Genomic DNA, 26,561 nt, shown 5'->3' on the forward strand with positions numbered 1-26,561 from the left:
CAACTTAAAATTAGTAATCTTTATATTTGATAAGGATTGATTGATTAGGACTGTTTATGTGTAATTGTGAACCTGCCTATACGAATTAAACTCTAAATCATTTTTAATTCCTGACCTGGTTAAAAAAAAAAATTTCTTGCGTGATTTTTAGTGGGATGTAAATGTGTGTGCGTTAGTTGGCTACTTCGGAATGGAGTTATAACAATACTTTCATGGATTTAAATAGGTACTGCAAATTTATTCTTGATAAGCAAATAGACTCGAAGTGAAGCAAAATATTCCTTTTGGTTTTATTATATGACACTATCCCTATTAAGCTCTAGTAATCTAATTACATTATAAAGGGATTTTTTTATTATAATTGCAAATAACTAATAGAATTTGTTAATTTTTATTATAGAATCATTTTCTTTGCAACCCCAAAGGCTCTGATATAGCAATTTGGGATTTAACGCAACGGAATGCTTGAAGTTACTTTAATACACTTTTATTTGGGTTTTACGTACTAAACATTTGGCTTGACTTTAGCAATAACAGGATGCACCGAAACAAATTATGTAAATCTTTGAACAAAAATTAATATTATTCCTATCTAATATCAAATTGTTATTTTTCATAGATTCCTTAATTAATTTGTTTATACTGTATTCGTGATTTATCTGGATGATCTTTTAGTATCGTGCAATATTTTAGAAAAGTAAATTTTATGTGCCAGAAATAGTAAATGTAGTTTCTAATTAGGATTGATTTTACATGTTGTATTATAAGAGAATTTAATCCAGTGTATGTTTGAAGTTTGCTCAGAAAGATACATTTTTATATTCTAAGTTATAAAAGGTCAAAGCTTATTACTCCATTATTTTGATCACAGTAATAAAAATTTCACATAAAAATATGAAAAGATTTGGCACATGATAAAACTTTGTTGTATTAGCTACTTGAGGGAAAAAAAGAAATGTAGTAAATACATGTTTTAATAAATTTGGCTTTTAATTCCAAATATTTCACAAGTTTGAATTCAGAGTTATTGTATACCCTCTTGCAGAATGAGATTCTTAAAATTATTTTACTTGAAATCATGTAAAAACTAAACATGAATGATGTATTTCTTGGTTTTTAAAGTAATACTGTTTCTGATGCTTTTACTCAGGCAGCCATGTTGTTCAGTTCCGGAGTCTTTTGGACAGGCCTGTTATTTATCCCTGTGGCATCTTTGCTTCTTGACGTGGTGTACAAAGTGTAAGTATAATGCTCAGTTATGTCATAACAACACGGATGCATATTAATCCTCAGATTTCTCTAGTTGTAATGTCAACTCTAGTGTAGAGCTTACAGAATAGGAATTAGTAATATTAATTCTACATAAATAAAGAAGAAAGGAATGATTGAGGAACTAGAAAACTAAATTAGTTTAAAAGAGCGAACAGAAGTAAAGCAGGTAGCTTCAATTAACATTTTTATTAATCAGCCTGAAAAACCCATTCAAGGTAGAAGAAAAAATTCTTTTATCTCCAAATACATATATATATATAAATTTTTAGTGGACAATAGTTGTGAAAGGGAATTTTTGCTTGCCTGATTCTAAACATGTATAAAACAGAGAATAGAAGAAACTACAACTTTACTAATCTTTCTCAAGGATTATAAGTTTTAAAGTGTCCTCTCTTCCCACAAAAAAAAATATCATTAAAGTTAGTTAATATGATGCTTATTTAATAACTGAGAGTTTTAATATTATAAACGTAAACCATTTATTTTATGACTGTTGTTTCTATAATTATATTAATGCCCAGAATTACTGTAGTTTTTTTTTTTTTTTTTAAATAATTTTATTTATTTATTTTTGGCTGTGTTGAGTCTTTGTTGCTGTGTGCGGGCTTTCTCTAGTTGCAGCAAGCGGGGGCTACTCTTCATTGCGGTGCATGGGCTTCTCATTGCGGTGGCTTCTCTTATTGTGGAGCACAGGCTTTAGGTTCACGGGCTTCAGTAGTTGTGGCACATGGGCTCAGTAGTTGTGGCTCACGAGCTCTAGTGTGCATGCTCAGTAGTTGTGGCACACGGGCTTAGTTGCTTTGCGGCATGGGGGATCTTCCCAGACCAGGGCTCGAACCTGTGTCCCCTGCATTGACAGGAAGATTCTTAACCACTGCACCACCAGGGAAGTCCCTACTGTAGTTTTTTAGATTCTATGGAAAAATTGCTTGTACACTGATTACTGTTGTACTTAGCAGCAGCATGATAAAAACTAGTTTCATAAAGTCTTAAATCTTCACACGAATACTTCTACCCTTTTTTTTTTTGCAGTATCAAGAGGACTGCGTTTAAAACATTAGTGGATGAAGTTCAGGAGCTGGAGGCAAAATCTCAAGACCCAGGAGCAGTTGTGCTTGGAAAAAGGTAAAATATGCCCTAAATATGTTCTTTTCCAAGTGAACTTTAAATATGTCTTTTGCTAGTGGTTGGAAATAAGCAGTTAAACTTGTACTTATCTGTTAACATGGAGCTAGCAGTGTCACGGACAAATTTTGCAGTCAGAGAGATGCAGAGTCAGATCAAATCTTTCTTCGCTAAGCTGCATGTGACCTTAGCCAAGTTGCTTAGAGCTGCTGAGCCTCAATTTCCTCATCTATACAATAGGAGTGATAATACCTCCCTCATGGCCAGCTGTGAGAATTGGATAAAATACTGTGGATAAAGCAGGTGGCTTGCCATCTGGTGCTTAATGAGCACTCAATAAATGGTAGGTACAAATAGTGTTTATTATTAAATTGAAAAAGAAAAAAAATAACACAGTAGAATATAGTCAAAATCAGAGCTTGACATAAAGTCAGCTCTCCCACAATTACATTTGTGGTTCAGTACATTGTTAGGAACTGACCTGGGCATTTGTCTGTCATATATGAAGTCAGTTATGTCTTCCAAGTCCTCCTCCTCACCGCCATCCGCCCCCCCAAAAAAAGCAAGGTTAGAAAGCTAATTGAATTTACTAAATTTCACAAAACATTATAGAAAAGAATTTAAACTTATATGAAAGCACTCTGTGATACACCACAATTATGAAGAAAATACCAGGCATTTATTCTTTCTGTCTTTCCTCACACTAAAGTGAGCTAAAGTTTTGTCTCAACCATAGGACACGTTTTGCTCTGGTCTGTGTCACCTTCATCATGGTTCACTGTCGTTACTCAGTTTGACACAGTGGAGTGTCAGACTGGGAACTCAGGCTGAGACCTTGGCTTCCAGCCCTCTCGTGCTCTCATTAGGCCGAAGGGGCACGTCACACACCAGTCTGTGCCTCTCTTAAAAATAACAGCACCGGCCTCTGCAGGGCGTGCACCACGTGCTGGGTGCTGCACTCCTCACTTCACAGGTGCTATCGCATTGCACTCCTGCGACGACCCTGGACAAATCCATCATCCCCAGTTTTTCCAGATGAGGAAACCGGGGCTTAGAAAGACCAGGTTCTCAAGGTCAGAAGTGACCATGCTGGGCCTTGAGCCCATGTCACTTGATTCTAGAAACCCTGTTGCTAACCACGCACCATTCTGCCTCCTGCTGCTGCTTTTCAAGAACGTAGGATGGCAGCAAGAATAGCCTGCCACTAACATGACAGTTTGTAGCCTCTCCAAGTCGGCGTCCCCGTGTACCTGATGGGCTGCTACCTTTGGGGTTACAGGTGTAACTCCTCCCTCCACCTTCTCCTCATCTCTTCCCTTCACCTCCGAGTCAGCATCTTTTCTATTGCCTTTCATAAATAGTTCCTCAGTAAATGTTTTTTCCCTCTCTCACTCTAGCTGTAAAAAGGATGTGGTAAGAGTTCTAGCTCACAAAATTGTGAACAAAAATATTTATTCACAATTATTAGGGAAAGTCTACTGATAGCACTGTTACTACCCTTAGTAAATTTCTATTTGTGTGTTAATAAAACCTACATTAAGCCCCTCCATGTGATACTGGTTTTCCATCGTTTATAGTATATCGGTGACTTCAACAATTCATAAGTCAGGCTGAGGGTTCCATGTGATGACCTCTGACCTCTGGGTCCTAAAGACCTGAGTCTGTGATGTGTGTAGTCCCTTACATTAAATAAGTCAGAGAACCTACAAGGAAAGAAGTGAATTCCGCCATAAATGACAACCAGCTTCTCCAAGAAAATGCATCTGATAAATTTCCTGCTGCTGCTCAGCTCATTTGCCTAAAATAGCTGTTCAGCTTTTCTTAAGGACTCAGGACTAAGTTAGATGTTAGCTGAATACCCCAGACAAAAACCCCTAGTACAGTAGGGACCCTGTGTTGCCATTGCTGCCTATCGGTGAAGAGAAGGATGGCGATGGTCAGTGCGGCATGGTGTCTCCCTGCTAAATGGTAGCTAGAGGAAGGGGGAGAAAAAGATCTGTGAAAGGGGAAAAGTAGCAACTAGTTGGAAAAGTCTTCACACCAAACTACATTCTAAGGCAGTTTAGAAATTGTCAGATTGATTTTATTAATAGAACTCTTTCAGAAACCTTGGAGAATGAGACTCATGTCAAATTTCAAAAAACTAGCTAATTTCATCTGCATTTTTCAAAGAGGAAGAAATAGTGATTTCTGTGTATTCTAGTGATACCAGGCTTCCCTGAGTGCCAAAACACCACATTATTTTACGCCTCCTGGTCTCCGCACATGCTGTTCCTTGTCTAGAGCTGGTACCCTCTTACAGACTGGGTAATCCAATTCCTAGCTTTCAAAACCCAGTCCAAATGCAATTCCCTCAGCTTTTCACAGATAAAATCAATTCTTATTTTGCTATCTCTGTATCTTGTTTGTTCTTCTGTTTTTACGTTTACTGCATTATGATACAGTGTATTTGTTCGCCCTGTGCTTGTTCGTCTCCCCTACTAGATGGAGCTCCTTGTAGGAGAGGCCTCTGTCCTAGTCTTAACTGCAACCCAGAACCGGCCACAGAGCCAGGAGCATAGTAGCACTCAGCCAATATTTGTTGAGTGGATGAATGTATGGCCAAGAGAGTTAACTAAGGAATGAATGAATGAACGAATGAAAGGGTGGGTGAAAGGATAGTTGAGTAGTGGGGTTGACCTGTGGGTAATTAAATTAAAATGTGATAACAAGAACATAGAAGTATATAGGTTACACTTCCCAAACTAGTAACACACAGCGTAATGACTGTTTACTTTTTTTGTCATAGAATGATGCAGTTCTTAAGAAGGATCTTGCGGGTTGATCATCCCAATTTTTTTAATCTTCGCTAGGCACTACTGTGAAGTCAAACTAGATGTAAAATGAAACAGTGTCAGAGAAACTATAACTTACTTGCAAGCACTGTATCCAGATTAGTATTTATAAGAATTTATTTCTCATCTGTACTCATTTTCAAAAATTGAAACACCTTGGTTAAAAGAATTAGTCCTTTTTATAGAAATAGTATGCCACTTATCATATTATCCAGCAAATTAGATATATTTTAATCTTACATTGAAATTTTGAGGAAAAAGGTATGTTTCATCATTTAAGTATGTTGTTTTCGAGCCATGGGTTATGGTAGAAATCAGTTTAAGTCTAAAAAATTGGGAGAAAAAAGCCAAACCTTATTCCTAATACTGTGTAGCCATGGCTTATTTTTTTGTGTTAAGAAAATGACTTTAAGCTGTGAAATCCTGTTCTTTGCTGTTACTTTATGTGGACATGCTCCAACACTAGGGAGCTGAAGCATCTACATTCCCAAAGTCCAAAAAGCTTTGAAATTCAATTTTTTCCATAGGCTTATAGCAAAATTTGCTGGAAAAATCTAAACAATTTGCACTATAAATATAAGGACATTGATCGTGTTTATTTTTCTACAATGTAATATTCCTGTATTTTATAGCAGAAATATTAATTTTGGGAATATGGGCCTCTAAGATCCCACTTGGGAGTATTACATCTACACATTGTGTGTAACATATTACTTCTTCTAAAACAAAACAAAACAAAATGTGAATTCAAAATCCCAAAGATTTAAAATAAGGGGTTGTGGACACTGGGCTCATTAGAGACAGGGCAGTTATTACTGGATATCTTTCACGTGTGTGTGAAGCAATGCATCTTATAGTAAGGCAGTGTGAATAATGAGTCTCATAATTTTTTGTATCTAACTGTAGACATTAACCAGCATATCATCATCAGCCGTTACTAAATAGAATTTTAGCCCAGGATCTTCAGGTCAGGCCTTATTAATTTGTCCATCACCACTGTTTGGCCCACAGCCTTAGCTTTAAAAAAGACAGTAGGGAAGTATGGATGTCAGATCATTTGGTCATGGGGGTGGTGATGGTGTTCTCTCCCAGCTTTTCTCTGTATTGTTTATCTTAATGAAAAGCAATTTTTTTTTAAATTTTTATTTATTTATTTTTGGCTGTGTTGGGTCTTCGTTTCTGTGCGAGGGCTTTCTCTAGTTGCGGCAAGCGGGGGCCACTCTTCATCACGGTGCGCGGGCCTCTCACTATCGCAGCCTCTCTTGTTGCGGAGCACAGGCTCCAGACGCGCAGGCTCAGTAGTTGTGGTGCACGGGCCTAGTTGCTCCACGGCACGTGGGATCTTCCCAGACCAGGGCTCGAACCCGTGTCCCCCGCACTGGCAAGCAGACTCTCAACCACTGCGCCACCAGGGAAGCCCCTGAAAAGCAATTTTAACATTGCCCCAGAACTAATAGAAAAGAAACTATATTTTTCCATTTTCACCTGGGTTTTATATCAGGATTACGTAAATTTCTTTGAGGCGGGGGCGGGGTGGGGAGGTGATTAGGATAGGAGGACATAGCAAATGTTTTCCCCCAGCCTACTCTCATCCCTGTGATAAGGGTTCCATCCAACATTTGTAAAGAAAAGTGACAGAACGAAGAAATACCTCCTCCAGAGCAGAGATTAGTTAGGCTTCTTATATTCATTGTTCATCTCCCCACCACCACTGCCTAGTGGACAGCTGTCGTATGCTATGCACTAAAACATTTCATGAATGAATGAAAATAGCTTGGCAACCCAATAAAAAAACAAATGCAAATTGACCACTCTTCAAAGATAACTGAAAATACCTTAAGACAACATGTTCCAGGACAGTAAATGAGTTTTTACCTTTTTTTTTTTTTTTTATTTCTAAATGAAATTTTATTTTAAAACGTGGTATATTTCCACCTCACCTCACCAAATATCTAAGTTGCAGCGTTTTAACAGGCTTGGAAATAACGTAAGTGGTAGTTGTGTGATTGCATTAAATAAATCGAAAATTTACATAGCTTGGTATGTACATGAAAGACCCTACAAATTGAGTAAAACTACTGAACAAGAATTGTGAATAAGATGTGGTTTTAGTTAGAAGGCATCCTAGAGTCTTCTTTTCTTCTCACACTGTGTTAAACTGTTCAACAAAAACTAAACTTTTAACATGTCTATTAATGTTAACATGTTACCAGTATATTTTATAATGTGGCTTGATAGTGATATCAGTACCCATAAACATTGATGGCACAGAAACTGCATAACTTTGAAATGAGGAGTCGTTCTCCAAAAGTGGGATAGGACTAGAGAAATACAAATCATCATCAGTTATTATTTATTAAGCACCCTCCCATGAACGGCATTTATATTCTGAGGAGGGAGTTTTTGCTCCATCAAGAGGTCCGACGTAGCTAAGGCAAAAAGCAAAACAAGAAACAAAAACCTAGTAGTTTTCCTAAGGAAGTGGAGTGAGGGGCATTGTAAGTTAAAACTCATGTTCAGCAATAGACTTCTGTTGAGGTAATGTTGAATATAAACCAAGGCATCAGAAATGATCCTCACAGAGTATCTTTTGTTTCGTGATGATCTCTGTTCTAGTTGGGTTTTTTTTAAATAATAAATTCCTTGGGATCTGGGGGATGGTCAGGGTGGGAAGAACTAGTGCTTCTACGTGTTGAGTGGTTCCTGAGTACCAGTAACTGTGGTTGAAGCTATACAACTCTCTGAATCCTCCGTCAGCCTGAGGTTAGGAACTGTCCTCCTGTTCTCCATGAGATGTCCAAGAAAGGTTGCCTAAGGTGATCCAGCTAATAAGTAACAGACTCAGAATTAAACCAAAGTAAGACTGCAAAGCCCAGGCTCTTTCCACAGTAGTGTGCTTCTTTCCCCAGAAAGAGACTTTCTTACTGATTTTTTTTTTTAACACTAGACATTAACTTGATGTAACAGCTGAGTGATAAAATAGCCTTATATGAACCATTACAAAACAAAATTACATTATCTCATATATTTAGGTTGCCATAATATGAAAGGGGCAATTCTCACATCTGCCTTCTTATCGCTTCCATAATTGTAATATTAAAGTATCATGTTGTAGTATTAAAGTATCATGCATTCAGGAAGGCCAGCCAGAAACCTGGAAAATGTATTTTGGGAAGAAGAAGCTCTATCATGATACATTGCCGTCCTCTAGTCTTCTGTAGTCATTTCAGTTTTAAACACCAGAGACTTGCCAAGCACCCCATCCACGATGCTCTGCTAACAACATCAGACCACCTGCTGCTAAAGCTGCCGACTTCCTCAAAGCGGTTACATATTTTAGTGTCCCTATGAGTCCCCGGGTCTGTAACGGTAGATCATTTTAAGAGCAGAGTAAGAAAAGTCACTCTGTAAAAATGGCTCTTTCTCATTCCCCATATCTGTTTATTTCACTAGCAAAAACAAGTTTTACAAGTTTTTGCAAAACCACTGGAGTTTTAAGATTAATTAGCTTTCTTGCCTTAATTCCCAATGACAATAAAATATGTCTAATAAATAGCAGTTAACACCCCTAGACTTTTAAAAATGTGTGTAAGACTACTACAAATGTCAACATTTCTAAATATTTTATTTCAGCAAAAGCCTAAATGTTTTTGTAATTACAGTGAGTTCATTTTGCAGATGATCCTTTTTTTTGCATATGATAAATATTGTTCCCTTTCAGGGTCTAAAAAAATTGGCAAAATACAGAACTAACATAACTTACAGCAGTTTAACTAAAGCTTAAAAGTGGGGAAACTAAAAGATGGAAATTTGTCCACTGAGTCAATTCCAGTGATTAAAACAAAATTGCATAAACATTTGCTGCAACACTTGTGGATTATTTATTAGCTCTTCATGCTTGTTATGTGTTTGATATCAAAGCAAAGTTTTATAAATCAACGAATGGAGAAATGGCATGATTGGGAGGATTGGTGATGTTTAAAAGTGCACTTTGGAATTATTACTCAAATTCATTTATCTGACAAGTATTTGACTCCCTACTGTGTGAAACACTTCTGTGTGCAGGGGAGAAAAACAGATGCATTATTTCTTGGATTCTGCTTTTAAAAGTTACATAATTACATGGGTTTGTTTCTGCAGAGAAGATTCTTCTAAACGTTTATTGAAAAAACATGTTTTTTCTTGTCACTTTACCTAGTAAATTATTTTCTGAAAACAGTTTTTTTATTTTAAAATGAAATTAAGGAACATATTTCATACCATATTAGAGTGGTAATGGAATTTTTCTAATTAAAAAGTCTGTGAAATTTCTTCTTTGCATAATTTTTCAGATTTTTCTGTATAACTAAGAAAAATTATTTTACACCAGAATATGTGCAAAGTAGGAAAAAGGTATACTAATGGTTAATTTTTTGAATCCTAAAATGCCATGCTTGCTATATTTAGTAAGTCTAAATTCCAAGACTTTAGAAACCACTAACACTACTGGTAGAATTTGTATTTTTTATTAATTATATTGTGCAGGTTCTGTGTCTGTATTTGACTTAAATATAACTGGGGGTGGGGAAATCTTTTGACTGGACTACTGGGGACAAAACTCTCCTTAGCTGTCAGGGGGGAAAAAAATGGCCTCAGAAATATGCAATACTTGAAACCTCCTTTGCTGTCTGAGAAAATGGGGTTGAAATAATCACTAGACTCTGGATTTCTCAAGCAATCTTTTGTGTCAGTCTGACTCTCTCTGGTGGTCCTGTGGGCACTCTGGGTTCTCCGCCAAGTTGATAATTCATTTCACACGTTTGCACCTGTTCTGCAGCCTCACGGAGAGGGCGCAACTGCTCAAGAATGTCTTTAAGAAGAACCACGTGAACTTGTACCCATCAGAATCATTGCAACAAAACCTGCTCCGTAAGTATTTGAGTTCTGTTTTTTAAATACATCCTCTGCCATTACCTCATAGGATCTGAGAGCAGTATTTTGACTTTAGAGATATTTAACTATTTACAGTTAACACCTAAAACAAGTTTTGCACGTTTGCAACATGTTATGTAAATAACAAATGTTTAAAGAATCCTTTGACCACGGCCATCTCACTTTCAGCAAAAGAGATAGAGCATTTGAAAATCTTGCTGCTTTCACTTCAAGAAAAATATTCCCGCATGCCCCTTGTTTCCTTAAGTCTTAAAAAGAACCAGTGAAATAAATCTTAACTCTTAAAAGCTCACTCTGTATTGTTATCTTTCCTACTTGAATAACTTTGCAAGAGCCTTTTCAGCTTTCATACACAATGACAGGTGTGTGAAACATCGCACAATGAAACATGTATTTTCCCCTTCAAAAATATTTATGAATATTTAGAGTTGTAAGAAATTATTAGGTATCACGCCCTCTTAACATTTCAAGGATCTAAAAAAGAATATAATATATAAAGCCCTGTGGTAAATGTATGTGTGTCAGTAATATATCATTTGTTTCTCATGTTATTTCCACATGTAATTTATTTTCATTTATATATACTCATGTTTAATGCTTTTGCTCTTTATACTTCAAGAGGCCTTTTCTAAAGGTGTGATTCCCTTGGAGGTCATTTCTTATCCCCAAGCCCCCTTGGACCAGGCTGGGGCATGAGTGAGTTTATTTGTAGATGCTGAGAGCCCAGAATAATGTCTTCTGAGGGAAGGAGAGCGCGTTTCCACTATTCCAAGTTGTGTGTGTTTATCTCCTCCTCTTCTTTGCTTTTATTCTTCCTTCCCTCTCATCCGCCTGATCTATATGGAATACACGCACCCACTTGACTGCATTCCCCACCCCTCTGCTAGTCAGGAAGCAGACATTAGAGGGGCTGGACTTGAGATGCTGAAGGGAGAATTGAGGGGGGCCGAGAGCGTCTGTTCATCTAGGGAGCACAGCTCCTAGAATCTAAGCTACCATCATCTCCCTCTTCATTTTGTAGTTGAGTCTGTACCTTTTACAGACATTAAAAACTAGTGTCTTCATGCTTTTAAAGGTGGGAGGGATGCATTAGTTCCCCAAGTTAGGAAATGAGCACTCAACACTCAGAATAACAGAGATTTCCAGCGACTTCAAGATGACCATTTCTATTTTATCTTTAACTTACAGACGGGTATGCTTTCTCTCAAGATGAAAATGGAATCGTCTCACAGTCTGAAGTGATTAGAGCGTATGATACCACAAAGCAGAGACCCGAAGAGTGGTGACGGGGGGCGGGGAGGGGTGAGAGGCCAGTTCTGCCACGTCTCTAAGGGGAGCTCCCAGGTCTTCACCAGAATCTGCTGACCAATTCCAGTCTGGTCCAAGGAGGGGAAATGGATCTGAACTCATCTCATTGACTGACGTTCAGATTCATGTATATTATAGACATAAGCACTGTGCAACTATACTGTAACACCATCTCTTTCAGATTTTCTAAAGTATTTACTAAGTCTTTGTAAACAGAAATGGAAAATGACCTTGTATCTTGCCAGAGTGTTTTCTTAAACTGAGAATAGGTCAGTATTCTTACGCTGTTACTCTGGGGCTGCAACTATCAGTGTGTTGGATATACCACAAGGCAACCGACCTTTACAAATCTCTAAAATGGTAGTAAGTTAAAGGGACTCCTTGATATCCATTTTAGATTTCAGAATATGCTGAAAAAAACCAGCCTTCTTAAGGAAGCGACTCGCTGAGCAAAATTTCTAAACAAGACATTAATAATAATAAGTGTTTGTGTCAAAAATTGTCTTGATAAATGTTTGCCAAAGAAGTTTAATAAATGTATTTGTCATTCAGTAGTCATTTGCCCAGAAATTTAAGAGAAGGTTTACCTCTAGTTCTGCTGTAAGATCTGCATGCCTGACTTTACAAATCTAAAAGTGATTTGCAAAAACAAGTATTTCAAGGCATTTGCTACTAAAATCTGTGATGTTGCACCTTTAGCCTTACAAATGCTTCTTTCTCGTTCATCTTGTCTATTTGTTCAAGTTGCAGTGCACACGTGGTATGTGACTGTCTTTATGATACTGATTTTTAAAACTGTATTTATGTCTCCATCCTTTCTAATGAGGTTTCATCATCATTTAGATTTTTCTAACAACCTGGCTTCTGCTGTAGATTGAGTGATGTCATTTTGTCTTCGAGTTTTCTCTTTTAAGAAAAATATGCTTACATATTTATGTGAGGTTTCCAATGCTTCTGTCAAGGTGTTTGGAATACCATGTTGGATAAATGCATGGGCCTTTGTAATATCCGTAGACTCAGCTTTTGTCCTGTGTTTTGGTTTTCCCTGTTAGTGCCCACTCGAGATGCCTGCTGTCTTCAATGGCACGCCCAGTGTTATGGTGACTGCCCTGTACTTAAGACTGAGAATGACTTCACAGTTCACTAGTCAAGCAGCTCCCAAAATTAGTCACACACTGCTAATTGGGACAAATACGTAGTACCTTTTACCCATTTTAAAAACACCTATTTTACTCAAGCCTATAACTTTACAAAGAAAAGTTCATCATGAGTAGATTTTTGTTAATATGCTTTAAAATGTGTGTTGAGTTTAATTATTTTCAGCATTTCCAAGACATCTGAAAATGCTTATTTTGCCACCAACAATAAATGGTGAAGGGGCTGTTTAAAAACCACAACCAGTTTTCTACACTATTTTTAACATAATGCTTTCATGTGGAAATAAAAAGAATTCTAGCTTTCAGATACACCTCAGAGATTGAAGCAAACTTTTTGCCTTGTATTCAAAAGCCTGTTTGCCTTTAAGTGGACTTACCAGCAAAATAGGTACAACTTCCTCTTAAAAAAAATAAGTCAACTACAATTGAGAAGAGAGGAGATTTTCAAATCACTCCTTGAGTTTAATAATTCACATCTTTTTTGTCCTTTTTCTCAACCTAGATTTAAAATTCAGCTATATATTATTTCCTTCTCTGTATTTTTAGCTATTTAGTTACCTGTATGCCTCCCACATTTTCTACACATAAGAGAGGTTATAACATACATAATTTGAACTTAAAGGGGGCAAGGAGTTGACATACTTCACTCCCTAGACCCTTCCCATTTGGAGATCAGATTAAGAAAATCATAAATTCAAACATCTAACAAGACCACAGGCGTAAGGGTCTAAGATCATGTTCGAAATTCAGATTTCACAGTCTTTGTCTACTGAATGGCTATTCGGAGCAGCTTTTCTGGGCCTCCATGATGAGAGTTGAGGTCAAACCACAAAAAATGAAAAACAAAAATCAAGTACAACGAATAAGGATTTTTAAAAAAGAAGAAGAATAAACTACATCCCCCTAGAGGAACACTTCATAGCAGTTCCAGAAAAGGGCTGCTTCCATTTCCCCTCACCTCATAGGTGACATCCTTCTCCAAAATTTTAATATCAAAATGTGATGAGTTTAATGGAATTGAATTTCCTGGCTTAAACGAAATGCTTTATTTTTATCCTGAAACATGAATCGTTTCTGTGGAGCCCTTCAACATGAGTGGAAGACTCATGGTTAATCATGTGGAAGATCATGATCTGAAACATGACTAATTTATGCCTTTTGGTCCCATGGATCTATTTTTGAATTATCAACATTAAGTCAGTCTCTTAGCTTCTTGGGTGGGAGTTGGGAGTAGGCAGCAAGGAGTGACCACCTTGGTAAAACTTAAAAGATAACATTGCAATTGCAGTGACTTTGTAGTGTTAATTAGAGAAAAACCCTCTGATTCTTTAACCTTGGGTGGTGGGGGGAAGTAACAGAGTTTTACCAAGATTAAAATAAACAGTTGAGGTGACTTTTAACATGTATTTTCTGAAATAAGGGACACTCTTCGATTAAAAAGTCCCTTGTAGGAACTCCGGCAAGTGCTAACACCGTTGCTTTACAATGTTTACAATTCGGAAAATACTACTTACTGAAGAAAATCCTCATTCATTTCACCCTGAAAAGCTGGAGGTTGCTTCTTTAATGTTAACTAGTACACAGTGATATTGAGCATGAACTTTCTAAATGTTTTACATACTCAAATAAAAATATGTTGGTGTCTCCCACCCAGAAAGATGCTATATAGTAGAAATTATTAGCAGGAAAATGGTGTTTCTCAGGAATGTAGTAAATTTTAAATGACATATGTGCTGCCTACCCTCCCACACGCCACTCTGTCTGATGTGAGCCTGCTTCAGCAACGTGGCAAAGTTAATGGAAAGCTTTTTCTAATGAAGTCAGGTGAACGTGTATTCTATTCAGTATTAGCCATTTACATGAATTGTATGGTCATTGAATGGACTCAGCGATTCCTCTTAATTTCCAGGGGAAAAAATGAATTCAAGAAATCAACATTTATTCTGGTCATAACATGTTATATTTTAATTTTGCAATTCTGCATTCTAAATATCCAGTATGAAAGTCACGTGATAGTTTGTTCTGCATTGTGTGCACGGTACATCACTTGTAATCTGTCATTTAAATATTCTTTCAGGAAACGAATGCCATTCTGAAAGTACTAGATTGCATATTCACAATTTTTTATTTATAACAATGTCATCGTTATTACAAAGCTAAATAATCATTGGTGTTTATTTTTGTGCAGTTTGCCCTTTGATGTTTCCTGGTTCTAAAACTTACATTACCAAATAAATCTGTAATTATGTACAAAATTCATTGAGAAAATTCCCACCCTATTCACATCATATGAACCAGGCCTATGGAATTCTTTTTTGTAAATTATTTAATGTAACACCATGCAGTTCGGTGCCTAATAAATGCTTTTTAATGATCAACATTTCTATAATGCCTCTTAAAGAGACCATAGTCTGATTTTTCTCACGTTAAAGTAACTGAAGTCACTTGTGAAACTGTTATACTTTGCTGCATTTTAATTAGCCTTCAACAGCTATTAAAATGGAATGTAAGTTAAATTTTAAAGGAAAGGAAATAAATGTTTTCCATTTTTCGTCTTGATTTATTTTCTATATGAGAGCAGCTGTGTTTTTGATAGGTTTATGGTTTGCATGAATTAATATGTAAAGTGGCCTAGGCTATTGCATGGCTATTGCTGTAAATCTTGATGTTTATTTCTGCCTTATAAAAGTCTCTCATGGCCTACCTGGAATTTCATATTCAGTGTACAAATTAATTGGTCCTCCACACAACTTTTTTTTAGTAAGTAAATTATTTTACAAACAAATATGAACTAATTTAATTGAAACTTTTGTTTAGCTTGCCTCTAAGAACTTTTCTTAATAAAGCTCACAAAACTTCTCAGCAAATAAATCTCCCTTAAGTAGGAAAAAAAAAAAGCTAGATTGCATACTTGCTTACTTTGAATTAACAGCAGCTTTCCATAGGTAAATCTGCTCTTGCAAAGATGTGAGCAGAATATTTAAAAATATATATTTTTATGTTTCATGGTTCTAGACTAGAAGCCATAAATGCAGTAAATACTGTTTGTTGCTTGTTTTACTACTTGAAGCTTCATTTTTCACATTTTCAAGTTTATTAGGCTAAAAAAAGCAGCCTTGGAAGGCAGCTACTATGGAAAATTGCAGTTTGCATTAAAGATAAAATAGTATTTTCAGCTCCATGAAAAACCATTCCTGCTGAAACTGCTGTAGAAATTGTGAAGCTGCATGAGTGGAGAGTATTGAATCTGTGATTATAGTAGTTTTCTCAGGTGTGTTTATCTCGATGTTCAATGCACTGTGTTTTATAAATAGTTATTAAAGTCGAGTAATATTTAATTCTATGCAGTGTTATGTGTCATTGGCCTTTTGTGAATGTGCATGTTTTAAACGGCAAATTTTAAACATTTTGTCCTCTGTTGTTAAAAATGAAATAAACTTTACCATTACATAAAGAAAATTGTTCAAGATTTAATTGCTAGTTTTAGAAACTATATTGCTTTATAAAACCCTCAAATCTGCTCTTAGTCTGAGAAGGTGTATCTGTTTAATAACAATATTAACATTTTGTTTACAACCCCAGTGATATACAAAATATCCCTGCATTGTAATCCCATTCAGCCCAACATAAAGTGGGGTATATTAACTCTAGTTTTGTATGAGCTGGTAGTTTTGATAATTAAGTATCAAAAAAACAATTTTTAAAATAAAATTACCATATTTTGATTCTTCAGTCAGAAAAGCCTCCCAGGATTGTCCTCATTACAGATTTAAATCGGCCTCTAAGTCAACAGCTAATTCACGGCTCCTTCCTTTCACATGGCATGAATGTCTTAAGTTTTCTAAACCCACCGAAATTTTTTAAGTATGTGAGAAAGTGGCCACATTTAGCCAATAAAATTTGAAGGAAGTAACCAGAAGATACTAAAATTGCCACGTGAGACAAAAATACAGGAAACATTGGAAATGTGGACAAGAGCTTAATCAAAAATAACCATCGTTTGGTAAAAGGAACTGAAAATGCAATTTGGAAAACTGCTAGAACAGGATTAGTTCACAAGCAAGCGCTGGGGAAGCAATGTGAGCAGCCTCTGGTTTCATAAGAGCGAGGGGCAGTGTGTGCTTTGCTGTCTGGGGCCCGACTTCCTTTCCTTCCCACCGCCTTTCCAAGGGCAACGACTGAGTGTGGGTCCCCCCCATGCAAAACCACAGCAAAACAATGTTCAGAAAAGTTACCTGTGAATTATGTCAAATATTTTCACATTCAACTCCATCCCCCTTAAAATAAGCACTGTCATCTAATACCACCATAAGGAAACAGCAAACTTGAAATACATTCCCATAAATTCAATGCGTCATCCCCATTTATAGTTTGTTTTTATGGGCTTATGGCATCTCAGACCTAAACCTTCCATTTCAGTAATACAGAGCCACTCATTTTAGTGAAGAAAGATCTTCCTAACCTGGATCATTTCACTAAAAAGCTAATAAAAATTGTTGGAAAATGAAATATTTTTTACCATTCAGTCTTTATTTCAAGTACAAACTATATAACCAGCAATTCAAATAAAAAATTCTCTGTCAGAATAATTTCATTAATAACTGTTTAATTGCAATTTTGAAAGTGTTATACATATAAAAATACGTGACAGTTTGTTCCCTTAGTTAAGTAAGTAAATCCTTATTTTTCCTGAACATATACTAAATAAGCTTTTTAGGTTATGCACAGGTAAACTGATCTGGACCCAGTGAAATGTATCATACTCCTAATTGTGATTGTATATATTTTCAGGAAACTTTTTGGTTATCTGGTTTTAGAGAGAAAATTTCCTATAGATTTAAGTCAATCTGGCAAATTCTCCACCATGAGGAATAGCTAAGAATAACATCAATGAAAAATAAACAGGTGGGAAAATAAGAGGGAACACCTATGCATTTGGACAATTAAAAATACAATGTGTTGGCTTTGGAGTGAATAACCATTTTAAAGCAAACTTATTGAATACATTTTTCTAAAGCAGGTGATAAAATAAATCCACAGGCCATGAGTGCAGGGTGGGAGGGTGTTCTGTCGCAGTTAATAAGGAGAAGTTGGCCAGGTATCAAAGGAGGCCGTGGATTACCAGGGACTAACTCTATCAAACCGTCGGGCCATTTTCTCTGTCCCCTGCACTCCAATCAGCGTTGGATCTGCCCTCCCACAGAACTCAGTCCTGCATTTATATGCTGGGATATTTCATCTGCTTTCTATTGTGTATCGTGGACTTACTACACAGCTCCCTCCCCTCTAGAATACAAGTGATTTGAGAGTGCTTCTGACTTCTGATGCGTCAAGACAACCCTCAGCAATAGGGTACCATCAACATCTTCCTTTTACAAATGAGAAAACTGAGACACAGTGACGTAAAGTAAGTTGCCCAAAGTCACTCAGCTTATGGGTAACAGACCCAGGAAACTAACCCAGACACTCTGACTCCAAAATCCATCTAAATCACCCTCTGCTCTCTCAGGTGTCTCAGGTATAAAGGGAGAAATGTTTGTCCTCTAGTGTTTCTACTTGTGCTGTGTCTTAGTCTATGTTCTCATAATGTAGCACCAATCCTATTGATGGTTACAAACCCCTCTATCTGCAGGGTATGTACAGTATTACAGTCCATCACTCCTCCCCAAATAGATTTTCTGAAAAGTAGGTTGGATATTTTTTTCCTGAGAAAATTAGGCCTTCTAGGTACATGCCATAAAGTTAATGTAGAGTTTCAAAGCAGACTGCCTGGGTTCAAATCCTGGCTCTATTATTGTTGACCTTGGGCACAGTGTTCAACCTTTCTGCTTTGCTTTCTTTAGCTGCAAAACAGGTGTGATAATAGTCCCGACTTATGGTTTGTGAAGATTAAGTGATACATGTCATACAGCACACACATGGTGCTTAATAAATGTTACCCATTATTTGCATAACTACCTTTCAAAATATGGAACTTCTGTTTTTCAGAGATCCTACAATGCATGGGACAGTCCACCCAACAAAGACTTGACGTCCAGGGGCATGACTTTGAAATGTCCCTCCATTCCTTTCTGTGGAAAAACCTAATCCCATTGTACTGAAAAAGTGTTTTCCCCACTGCCTTAATATACACTGAATTTTCCAGATATGAAACTACTGTGCAAATCAAAAGAAGATCAAACTTTGCTTCATTTGGAAAAAACATCACATTAACAGCAGGGCGCCTCTGGGGTGTGAGTTGCCAGTGTAGTGAACCTGTTCCCTTGCTGTTTGAATATGGTTATGCATACAGCTCCAGGACTGACTAGCTGTGGGACCCTGGGCTAGTTACTACACTCCCGCATGCCTCGGTTTCCAAATCTATAAAATAGGAATTATAATACCTCCCTGTCCATTGTTTACAGATAAAATGAGTTAGTACATGTAAATATTTAGAATAGTGTTTGGGTCATAAAAGCCCAGTAAAGATTAACTTTAAAATATCAAAGGAGCAGAATGTAACAAACATAAATAAAGCCAGCCTAGTAACATAGGAGTGAGTTCCAGAACTTCTCACAAATGTTTATCCTTTTACATTCAGCCTTTTCTCCCTCCCTCCCTCCCTACTTCCCTCCCGCCCTCCCTTCCTGCCTTCCTTCCCTCCCTCCCTCTCTCCCTTCCTCTCCCCTTCCCTCCTTCCCTCCTTCCTCCCTCCCTCCTTCCCTCTCTCCCTTCCTGCCTTCCCTTTATTCCTGAATTATTGGGGCTAACCTGGGATACCTGGAAGTCAGGCCACTGTTAGTTGAAAGCAGGAGACTACAAGTCAGAGCTCCTCTGCCATCAGAGTGGGCAAAGGCACAGTATCTTCCAACTTGTTTCCTCAACTAGAAAGCAAAGGGCAAGGCCAGGTGACCTTCCTTAGGTCAGAATTCCACCTCTAAGTAGCTGTATTTGACAAGAGCTGTTGAGGATGTCATATGATGATAGTATGAATTCATATAAACCTGTGTTTTCAAAGGACATCCGTAGGGGACAGGAGGCAACAAAACTGAAGGAGATGAGCCAGGTCGGGGAGACCGGGCAGGAGGCTGGCGAAAGGCAACTCTCCTCTCTGAAAAGGACCTCCTGACCCCCTGGCAGAGCAGGACCCTCAGTGCCACATCCTTTTCCTTCCACGAGAAGCCAAAAATCAGATTCTTATGAGAAATGTCCCAATTTTTTAATCTATGCAAATAACACATCCGAGGGCTGAAGCCCACAGGCTGATATCTCCATAAAAACTCACTTCCTTGGCTGCTTTCAGGAGTCCCGCTGCAGAAAATAGCTTTCTAACGTAATTCAAAATCAGTGTAGGATTTTTTTCATTTCAAATTATGAAGTGTTAAGCAAAGACATTTCCTTTTATTGAATAGCAAAGAGTATCATTAAGACGATAAAATGAAGCACTTTGATCTAAACTTTCAAAGAGATTTCACGAAAACATAAAGCATTTTATTTATTCTAATCCAGCAGGATATATGCCCAAATATTTAGTCATCAGACATGGAATTCAGTGGCACTTGAGATACATAATATTAGATGATTATAGCCAAAGCTGGACTTTGAACTCCACACTTATTATTAACATAAAAAATTACAGTGCGACTACTAATCAGTACCGTCAATGTGGTAAATACATTAAATTACAAATCTTTACATTTGTACATGTCATTTTACAAATAAATGTTTTAAGAACCAACTGTCCAACTTTCATTTAAACACTAAATGTTGCTGAACAAAAAGTCTGCAATAAATACTCCCTCGGGTGGGTGGGGGAAATGCTTTTACATAAGATCTCTGTTACAATGAATATCTAAGTAAATATTTAAAATGTTAAACTTCTCATGTGGTTATTGAAATCTTGTATTCTCAAGACGCTCTTATATTTTAAACAAAATTTAGCTGTTAATTTAAAAAGTAACTGTTCTCATGATGCTAATATTATTCACGGTTAAGTTGCTCCCCAAATTATAAATAGGTTGTTCACTGTCCCCTCAGTTTACTTAGCAATTAATTTTTAAGTGAACCTTCAATAATTACAATCAGGTATATTTCTTTGTTTATTTATATATATATATTTGTATTATCACTCACTAAACAACTTATAATGAAAAAAGAACACGTAGGCCTTTTCTAAGCAGGATAGCTGAGTTGTCCAATAAAACATCTTCAGCCAATTTGTAACTTTAAAGTCGGACTGCTGCCTATTTTGAATAAAAGTAACATAAATTGAAATGTAATAGTCACCATGTTTTCAAAACCAGAAAGCAATTCTCTAACAGCCATTCTGCGACTGGAGCCAGGAACTCAAGATTAGAAGGTGCTGTATTTTCCTTGCACTTTCCTCCATGACATTGCTGGGTTCAAGGGAAATTTCCTCAGAAATCCTGGTGGCCGTGGCAGCAGCGTCCGTGGGTCTGCCATTGCACTACACGGTAGATCTGTAGCCATGGCCTGTCAACTGGAACTGAAGTCTGGACAGCTCTTCCCAGGCAGTGGTGGCTCCTGCTGGAGTGGGTAAGCAAAGTATTGGGGTGACACCAGGAAACCGGACGGCTGGGTCAGGTGGATTGGGTGGCCTGTGGTGTAAGGCGGGGGTGGTGAGGGCATCAGGCAGCCTGGCTCTGCCCTGGCAAAGGAGAACCTTCGGATGGAGCCCCCTGTGGAGCTGGAGCTGGTGGCCGTGCTGGACTGCCTGGAAGGAGCCCTGAGGTTCGTGGAGGTCAGGATCATGGGCAGGGTCTCCGTCTGATAGCTGCGGAGCGAGAAGCGGATTGGCTGCTGCGAGGGCTCCTTGGGTCTCAAGCAGGTGCAGCAATAAACAGCCACGAAAGAGCCCAGAATGATGAAGGCAATGAAGATGGAGCCAACGATCAGGAAGGGAACGTAGACGGGCTCTAAAAGGCAAAAACAGACAGGCACAGATGCTGGGACTAGAGTCTCCCAAACTCTGGGCTGCTTAGGGGCGGGAGGTGGGAGGTCCACATTACCACCCTTGTCAGCCCAGCTTCTCAGAGCTTGTTACTGGTAACCTCTGAAGTGCAAACTGTGATGATGGAATATTCTTGCTCCTAGCAGGGAGGAAGCAAACTGATACTGTAGACTCTGTTAGCAATTAGCCATCATACTGCACATCTGGAAATCGGAACAGAATCTATCCTCACGTTCACGCACTGGAGAGAGGGAAAGAATGAGTTTGGGGGGTTACTATAACACTGGTTTTCAATCTGGGTTTTAGTAGTTTTATCACGGTGGGGCGCTTAAGGGCCCTAAGGCTGAAAATCCATCTCCTATCCAAGAATCTCCAATCTAAGCAAAGAGAGCCGGGCCTTTTAAATGAAACCCCCAGGAATTTACAAGACTACAGAAAGAACAGGATAAAGAAATCCATAGTGGGCCCCAATTAACTGTGTCTCCTACTGCATCACAAATTGTCACCTCTGGATACTTCTTTCCAGAAACAATTTGGGATGCCTCCTCCAGCTGCCATGTTTCTGCCTCCCGATTCCCACCCAAATTCTGGGAAGGTCAGGCTGAACCTTAGGTAGATCGTGATGCAGTTCTTGGTGGTAGTGGCCCAGACTTTCTGGAAGAGCACCCCTCAGAGTTAACCCCAGTTTCCTTCTCTCTCTACAAGGCAGACATAAAATTTCCTACCCCAGAGGTACCCCCGGGGCAATCCTCCAGGTGTGTCCCCTGCCTGATAGAGCCACACTTGGATGCAAACCCCTGGCTTAGAGGTAGATGAAAGCAAGCCTGCATTGACAGGCCCTACTGTGTGCCTGGCTCTTTCGTATTTATTGTCGGATTCATGGAGACCTGGTGAGGTGGGCGTGATACGCTCTATTTTCCAGGTGTGGAAGCACATTGGAGAGTTGTTGACTTTCCCAAAGTCACCCAGGCCGTGAGCGACAGGTAACTATCCACCCCAAGATCTGTGGGGCTCCTGGGTGTAAGCTCACCCATTCTGCCCCATTTACCAGCGCCTTGTGGAAGGCAAGTCTTAAGTGACGAACTACTTACTCAGCACCTTGCTAAGCATTCTTACACTCCTTTAATTCACAACCTAACTCCTCTGAGAGCCATACGCCCATTGTAGAGTTGAGAAGAGGCCCAGAGAAGTTAAGTAACTTGCCCAAGGTTACATACAAGCTGGCGAGCAAGAGAGCCACGGGTCCTGAGACTCCCTCAGATCCCACCCAGCCTTGGTGAGAGTGGAGACTGCCTCATCTGCTGCAGAGCTCGGAAAGACTTTGTATTTTCCTAACAGGCCAGGCCAGCCTAGAGTTCTCTCCTTTCCACTGAACATCTTTTCCCCAGAAACCTCTTCCCCAGTCCTGCAGATTGGTATTTTGCCCTCCAAAGTTAAATTCCTTGGAAGTCTAATGGAGTTCTAAGGAAGGGCAGGGCCCCCTTTCCTCTGGGTTGTCAGTCTCAGGGGGACGGGGACTCCAGCGCCATCAATGATCTCTCCAGCCTCTCCCCGCCTTTCCCGGGGACCGTCTTTTGCCGGCCTCAGACCTCCGCTCCGGAGTTCTGGGGTGTCGCGGCCCTTAGCTCCGCCCGCTCCTCCGGTTTCTCGGCCATAAAACCATCGCCTGGAGCTCTAAAGGGTTGCCCTGAAGTTCCGATTCAGGTGGAAAGCTTTTTTCTTTTTTTTTTTTTTTTTTTCTTTTTTAAGGTGTAAAATCTCTCTGCTGGGGTCGTGATTTATTCCGCTCTGAAGTGAGTGGAAATTTGACCCGCGTTTTCCGATGTGAGAATAGGGGGCGGGGAAGCCCCTGCGACCCCGGTTTCTAAATCTCCAGCTAGAGGACCTGGGCATTTCTGAAAAGCGTGACAATAGGGGGTGGGCCGGAGAGGGTAATTCGATGCAGAGAAATGAAAGGAAGTCGGGAGAATAGGGCAGCGTCTTAGAAACACTACCAAAAGGCCACCAAAAAAAAAAAAAAAAGGTGTCTGAAGTTCCTTACGCCCGTGGGGCTACAGATAAGCGCGCCCCAAGAGTTGCGTTCCCTGCGCCATGGGCACTTCTCAAAGCTCCCGGAGCGCCCAAGGCGCGCGCTGGGGCACCCTCACCGTCCATTAAAACCCAAGTCCTGCCTTGCGCTGCCCCTACAGCCCTTCTCTGCAATGTCGCGAGCGCCCGAGGCTCCCGCTCTCTTCCCCGGGGTCACCGGATGCAAGCCCCGCGGTCCTCACTGTCCCTCGAAAATTTTCTCTTGGGTAGACCCGCGGAAACCGCTTGTGGCGGGAATCGGGACTGCAAAGGAATAGGGCCCGACCTGAAACGCGACCACCCACTCCTCCCTTGATCCTCCCACCTCCAGCCTCCCCTTTGCGCAGACCCGGGAAAGTCTGGCGCGCCTGTCCGCGCGCACACCGGCCGGCACACGCGGCAGCCCGGGCGGCCGGGCGGGGTCTGCCCCCCGTGGGCCCGCACTCACGCGCCGTGATGCCGGGGTGCTCCAGCTCGCCGCGGTCATTGGTGCAGCCGCCCTGCTCCAGCCTGGCGTCGGCCGCGGCGCAGCAATAGCGTAGCGCGCAGGAGCCGCAGCAGATGGTGGCGTCCAGCGTGTCGAAGTCCTCCGGGCACTGGAAGCCCTCGTGGTAGTTGCCCTGCACGTCCACCCAGCCGTGGCAGTACTCTCCGGACTGCTGGGCGTCCGCCGGACCCCCGCGCAGCCAGCCCAAGAGGAGGCAGAGCGCCAGCAGCGCCCCCATCGCCGCGGACGCGCTGGGCGGCCGGGAGGGGCACGCGGCTGGAGAGCGAAGGGCTGAGCCGGGACTCCGGGCGCCCCGCGGTTCCGCCTCCCCCCGGGGCGCGGCCTGGGCGGCTGCCCCGGCAGCCAAGACCACTCCCGCGAGGGTTAGCGGGGGCCAGAGAGGAGGAAGGGGCTGCGCGGCGGGCTCCACAGGCCGGGGGTCGGCATGGTGCGCGGGGGCGGGCGAGCAAGGGCCGGCGGACGGCGCCGGCCGAGGCTGAGGCTGGAGCTGCTGCAGCGGCCCTTTGCCCGGCTCATAACGCTCCCGGCGCGAGGGGCGCGCCCAGCCCTCGGCCACCTCCCGCCCCACTCCTCACGGGAGCCATCGCGCCCGGGTCTGGCAACTCCCGGGCCGCGCAGCACCCCGACCTGCGTCCGCTGCCGGGTCCAGAGCGGAGCCCGAAGGCAGGAGAATGGGAGATGCCCTCGTGCGGAGCCCCGGGACAGGCGGCCCCCCTGCCCCCGCCCCTGTCTGTCACGGGAGCTGGAGTCCGCCCGGCCGCGGCCAAGTACAAACGGCCTCCCGGTTGCTGACAGCTCTGCCTCCACGGCGTCCTTTAAAAAGGAAGAGGGAGGGGGAGACAGCGAGGGTTAAGAGAGAGTCCGCCTCCGGGGCGCGCCGCCGGAGCTAATCACAGCGGGCGCGGCGCGACCGCCCGTCCTGTGCGCCCTCTGGTTCGCGCGCCCCTCTCCGCCTTTCCGGGCCACCCCCGCCCAGCGCGCTCCCCCAGGACTCTACCCTAAACCTGGGGCATCAGGCCCTCTCCACGCACACCTTCCAGATCTCGCACAGCCCAGCAAACTCCGCAGAGGGCCAGGGCCGCCGGGTCTCTGCATCTATCCACGCGCGTAAGCGCGCGGGTGGAGACCAGGGCTTTGCTTTTTAGGGATGTAATCAAAAACGAACTCGGTAACTGGGGTTTGTAGAATCTTCTGTCGTCTGTTGCACAGATCTGGCCTCGTTCCTGGGACACCTGTTCTGAGGGTTCTGGGCGGATAGCATGCTTTCTAGGGCCCGCCCACATTTGCGCTGAGTTTTCCACCTAAGTTTCCACTTTTCCCAGAAGGGACGGCACATCTTCACAAATGTACACACACTCGCACTCTCCCCCGCCCCCCTAACCCGAACGCCACCGGGCGAAGAATCGCCGGTCACCTCCGCCTGCCGAGGGCAGCTCGCAAAACCTCAAAGAGCACGACTTCTCCATTCGCTCCCGCAAAGGAAATAAAAGAACAAAATTAATGATAATTGAGCACATCTGAACTTCTGTTCGGGCAAAGAAACACATTTATTTAAATGATGTGTCCCCCGTGTGCTATTTTCAGGGGCACTGCTCCTTTGGCTGCGTAAGTGCCTTATGAAACTGGCGTTATGTGAAACCTGGGCTCAACTCAAGAATTTACTTTTACGGCATCCTGAACTTCCTGTCATCGTTTATTGGTACGTGTGAATATGTCCCGCGTATCTCCACCTATTTGTCAAACACGCTGAATGCCCGTGTCACTGATTTAGCTGTTGGCAAGTTGAGTGAAACACGACGAAGTTTGCTGCGCACCGGCCATAAAAGTGTGCGGTCAAAAGCGTTCACCAAGCCCGCGGCTTCCCGAGGGTCCGAGTTCGTTCACAGAAGCTTTTTTTGTTTGTTTTTAACTCTGAATGAAACAGTTTCTGTTTTAAAATGTATGCTCAAGGTAATCCAAGTAAATAATCACTTCTGATTTCTGATTTTAAATATTGGGATTAGCATTTATTTATGAGAATGTAAAAATAATGCCCAGCATTTCAGATGTTAAATAGGACTGTGTAAATATTTTATTGCTTTCTTAGATATTTCTTGGGACAATAATATGTTATTAAGTAAAACCAAATTAAGTTCAGACTTTTATCCACAGACAATGAGACAGTTTTTCTTGACTTAAAGAACTTAAGCATATGGGAAATTGTTTTTGCAGAAATTTCTTAGGTACTCTGTTTTTACGTACAAAAAAAAAAAAAAAAATCCTTGCCAGCCCTAAAGAGTTGTTTTTTTTTTTAACATCTTTATTGGAGTATAATTGCTTTACAATGGTGTGTTAGTTTCTGCCTTATAACAAAGTGAATCAGCTATACATATATCTATATCCCCATATCTCCTCCCTCTTGTGTCTCC

The 26,561-nt window shown here is 40.8% G+C and overlaps 3 protein-coding genes across 8 annotated transcripts in view; 2 read left to right on the plus strand and 1 right to left on the minus strand.

The window, feature by feature from the left end:
* The window catches only part of ATP8A1 (ATPase phospholipid transporting 8A1), a 235,328-nt gene extending 222,625 nt beyond the window's left edge, over window positions 1-12,703 (plus strand). For all 6 annotated transcript variants that reach the window (XM_082390480.1, XM_082390482.1, XM_082390481.1 and 3 more), the window contains 4 exons: window positions 1,151-1,239; window positions 2,305-2,397; window positions 10,048-10,139; window positions 11,352-12,703. In XM_082390480.1, the coding sequence (XP_082246606.1) occupies window positions 1,151-1,239; window positions 2,305-2,397; window positions 10,048-10,139; window positions 11,352-11,449 (372 nt within the window). In that variant the 3' untranslated portion in view covers window positions 11,450-12,703. The remainder of the gene's footprint in view (window positions 1-1,150; window positions 1,240-2,304; window positions 2,398-10,047; window positions 10,140-11,351) is intronic.
* The window catches only part of BEND4 (BEN domain containing 4), a 371,611-nt gene that overhangs the window by 114,585 nt on the left and 230,465 nt on the right, over window positions 1-26,561 (plus strand). The gene's annotated exons all lie outside the window — the stretch shown is intronic.
* On the minus strand, window positions 20,077-26,439 carry SHISA3 (shisa family member 3). The gene is made up of 3 exons (XM_082390776.1): window positions 25,187-26,439; window positions 24,094-24,966; window positions 20,077-21,543 (listed from the first exon to the last, which is right to left on the minus strand). The coding sequence occupies exons 2-3, from the start codon at window positions 24,368-24,370 to the stop codon at window positions 21,104-21,106; spliced, it is 717 nt and encodes a 238-aa protein (XP_082246902.1). The 5' UTR covers window positions 24,371-24,966; window positions 25,187-26,439; the 3' UTR covers window positions 20,077-21,103.

Source organism: Balaenoptera borealis (assembly GCF_965194805.1).
Source record: "Balaenoptera borealis genome assembly, chromosome: 4".
In the NCBI taxonomy this organism is placed as follows: domain Eukaryota; kingdom Metazoa; phylum Chordata; class Mammalia; order Artiodactyla; family Balaenopteridae; genus Balaenoptera; species Balaenoptera borealis.

Excerpts from the sequence above, each read along its gene's own strand:
- SHISA3 (XM_082390776.1), bottom strand. The coding sequence starts at position 24,370 with ATGGGGGCGCTGCTGGCGCTCTGCCTCCTCTTGGGCTGGCTGCGCGGG. Across the intron at positions 21,544-24,093 it reads GCACCCCGGCATCACGGCGC|AGCCCGTCTACGTTCCCTTC; the intron begins GTGAGTGCGGGC and ends TTTGCCTTTTAG.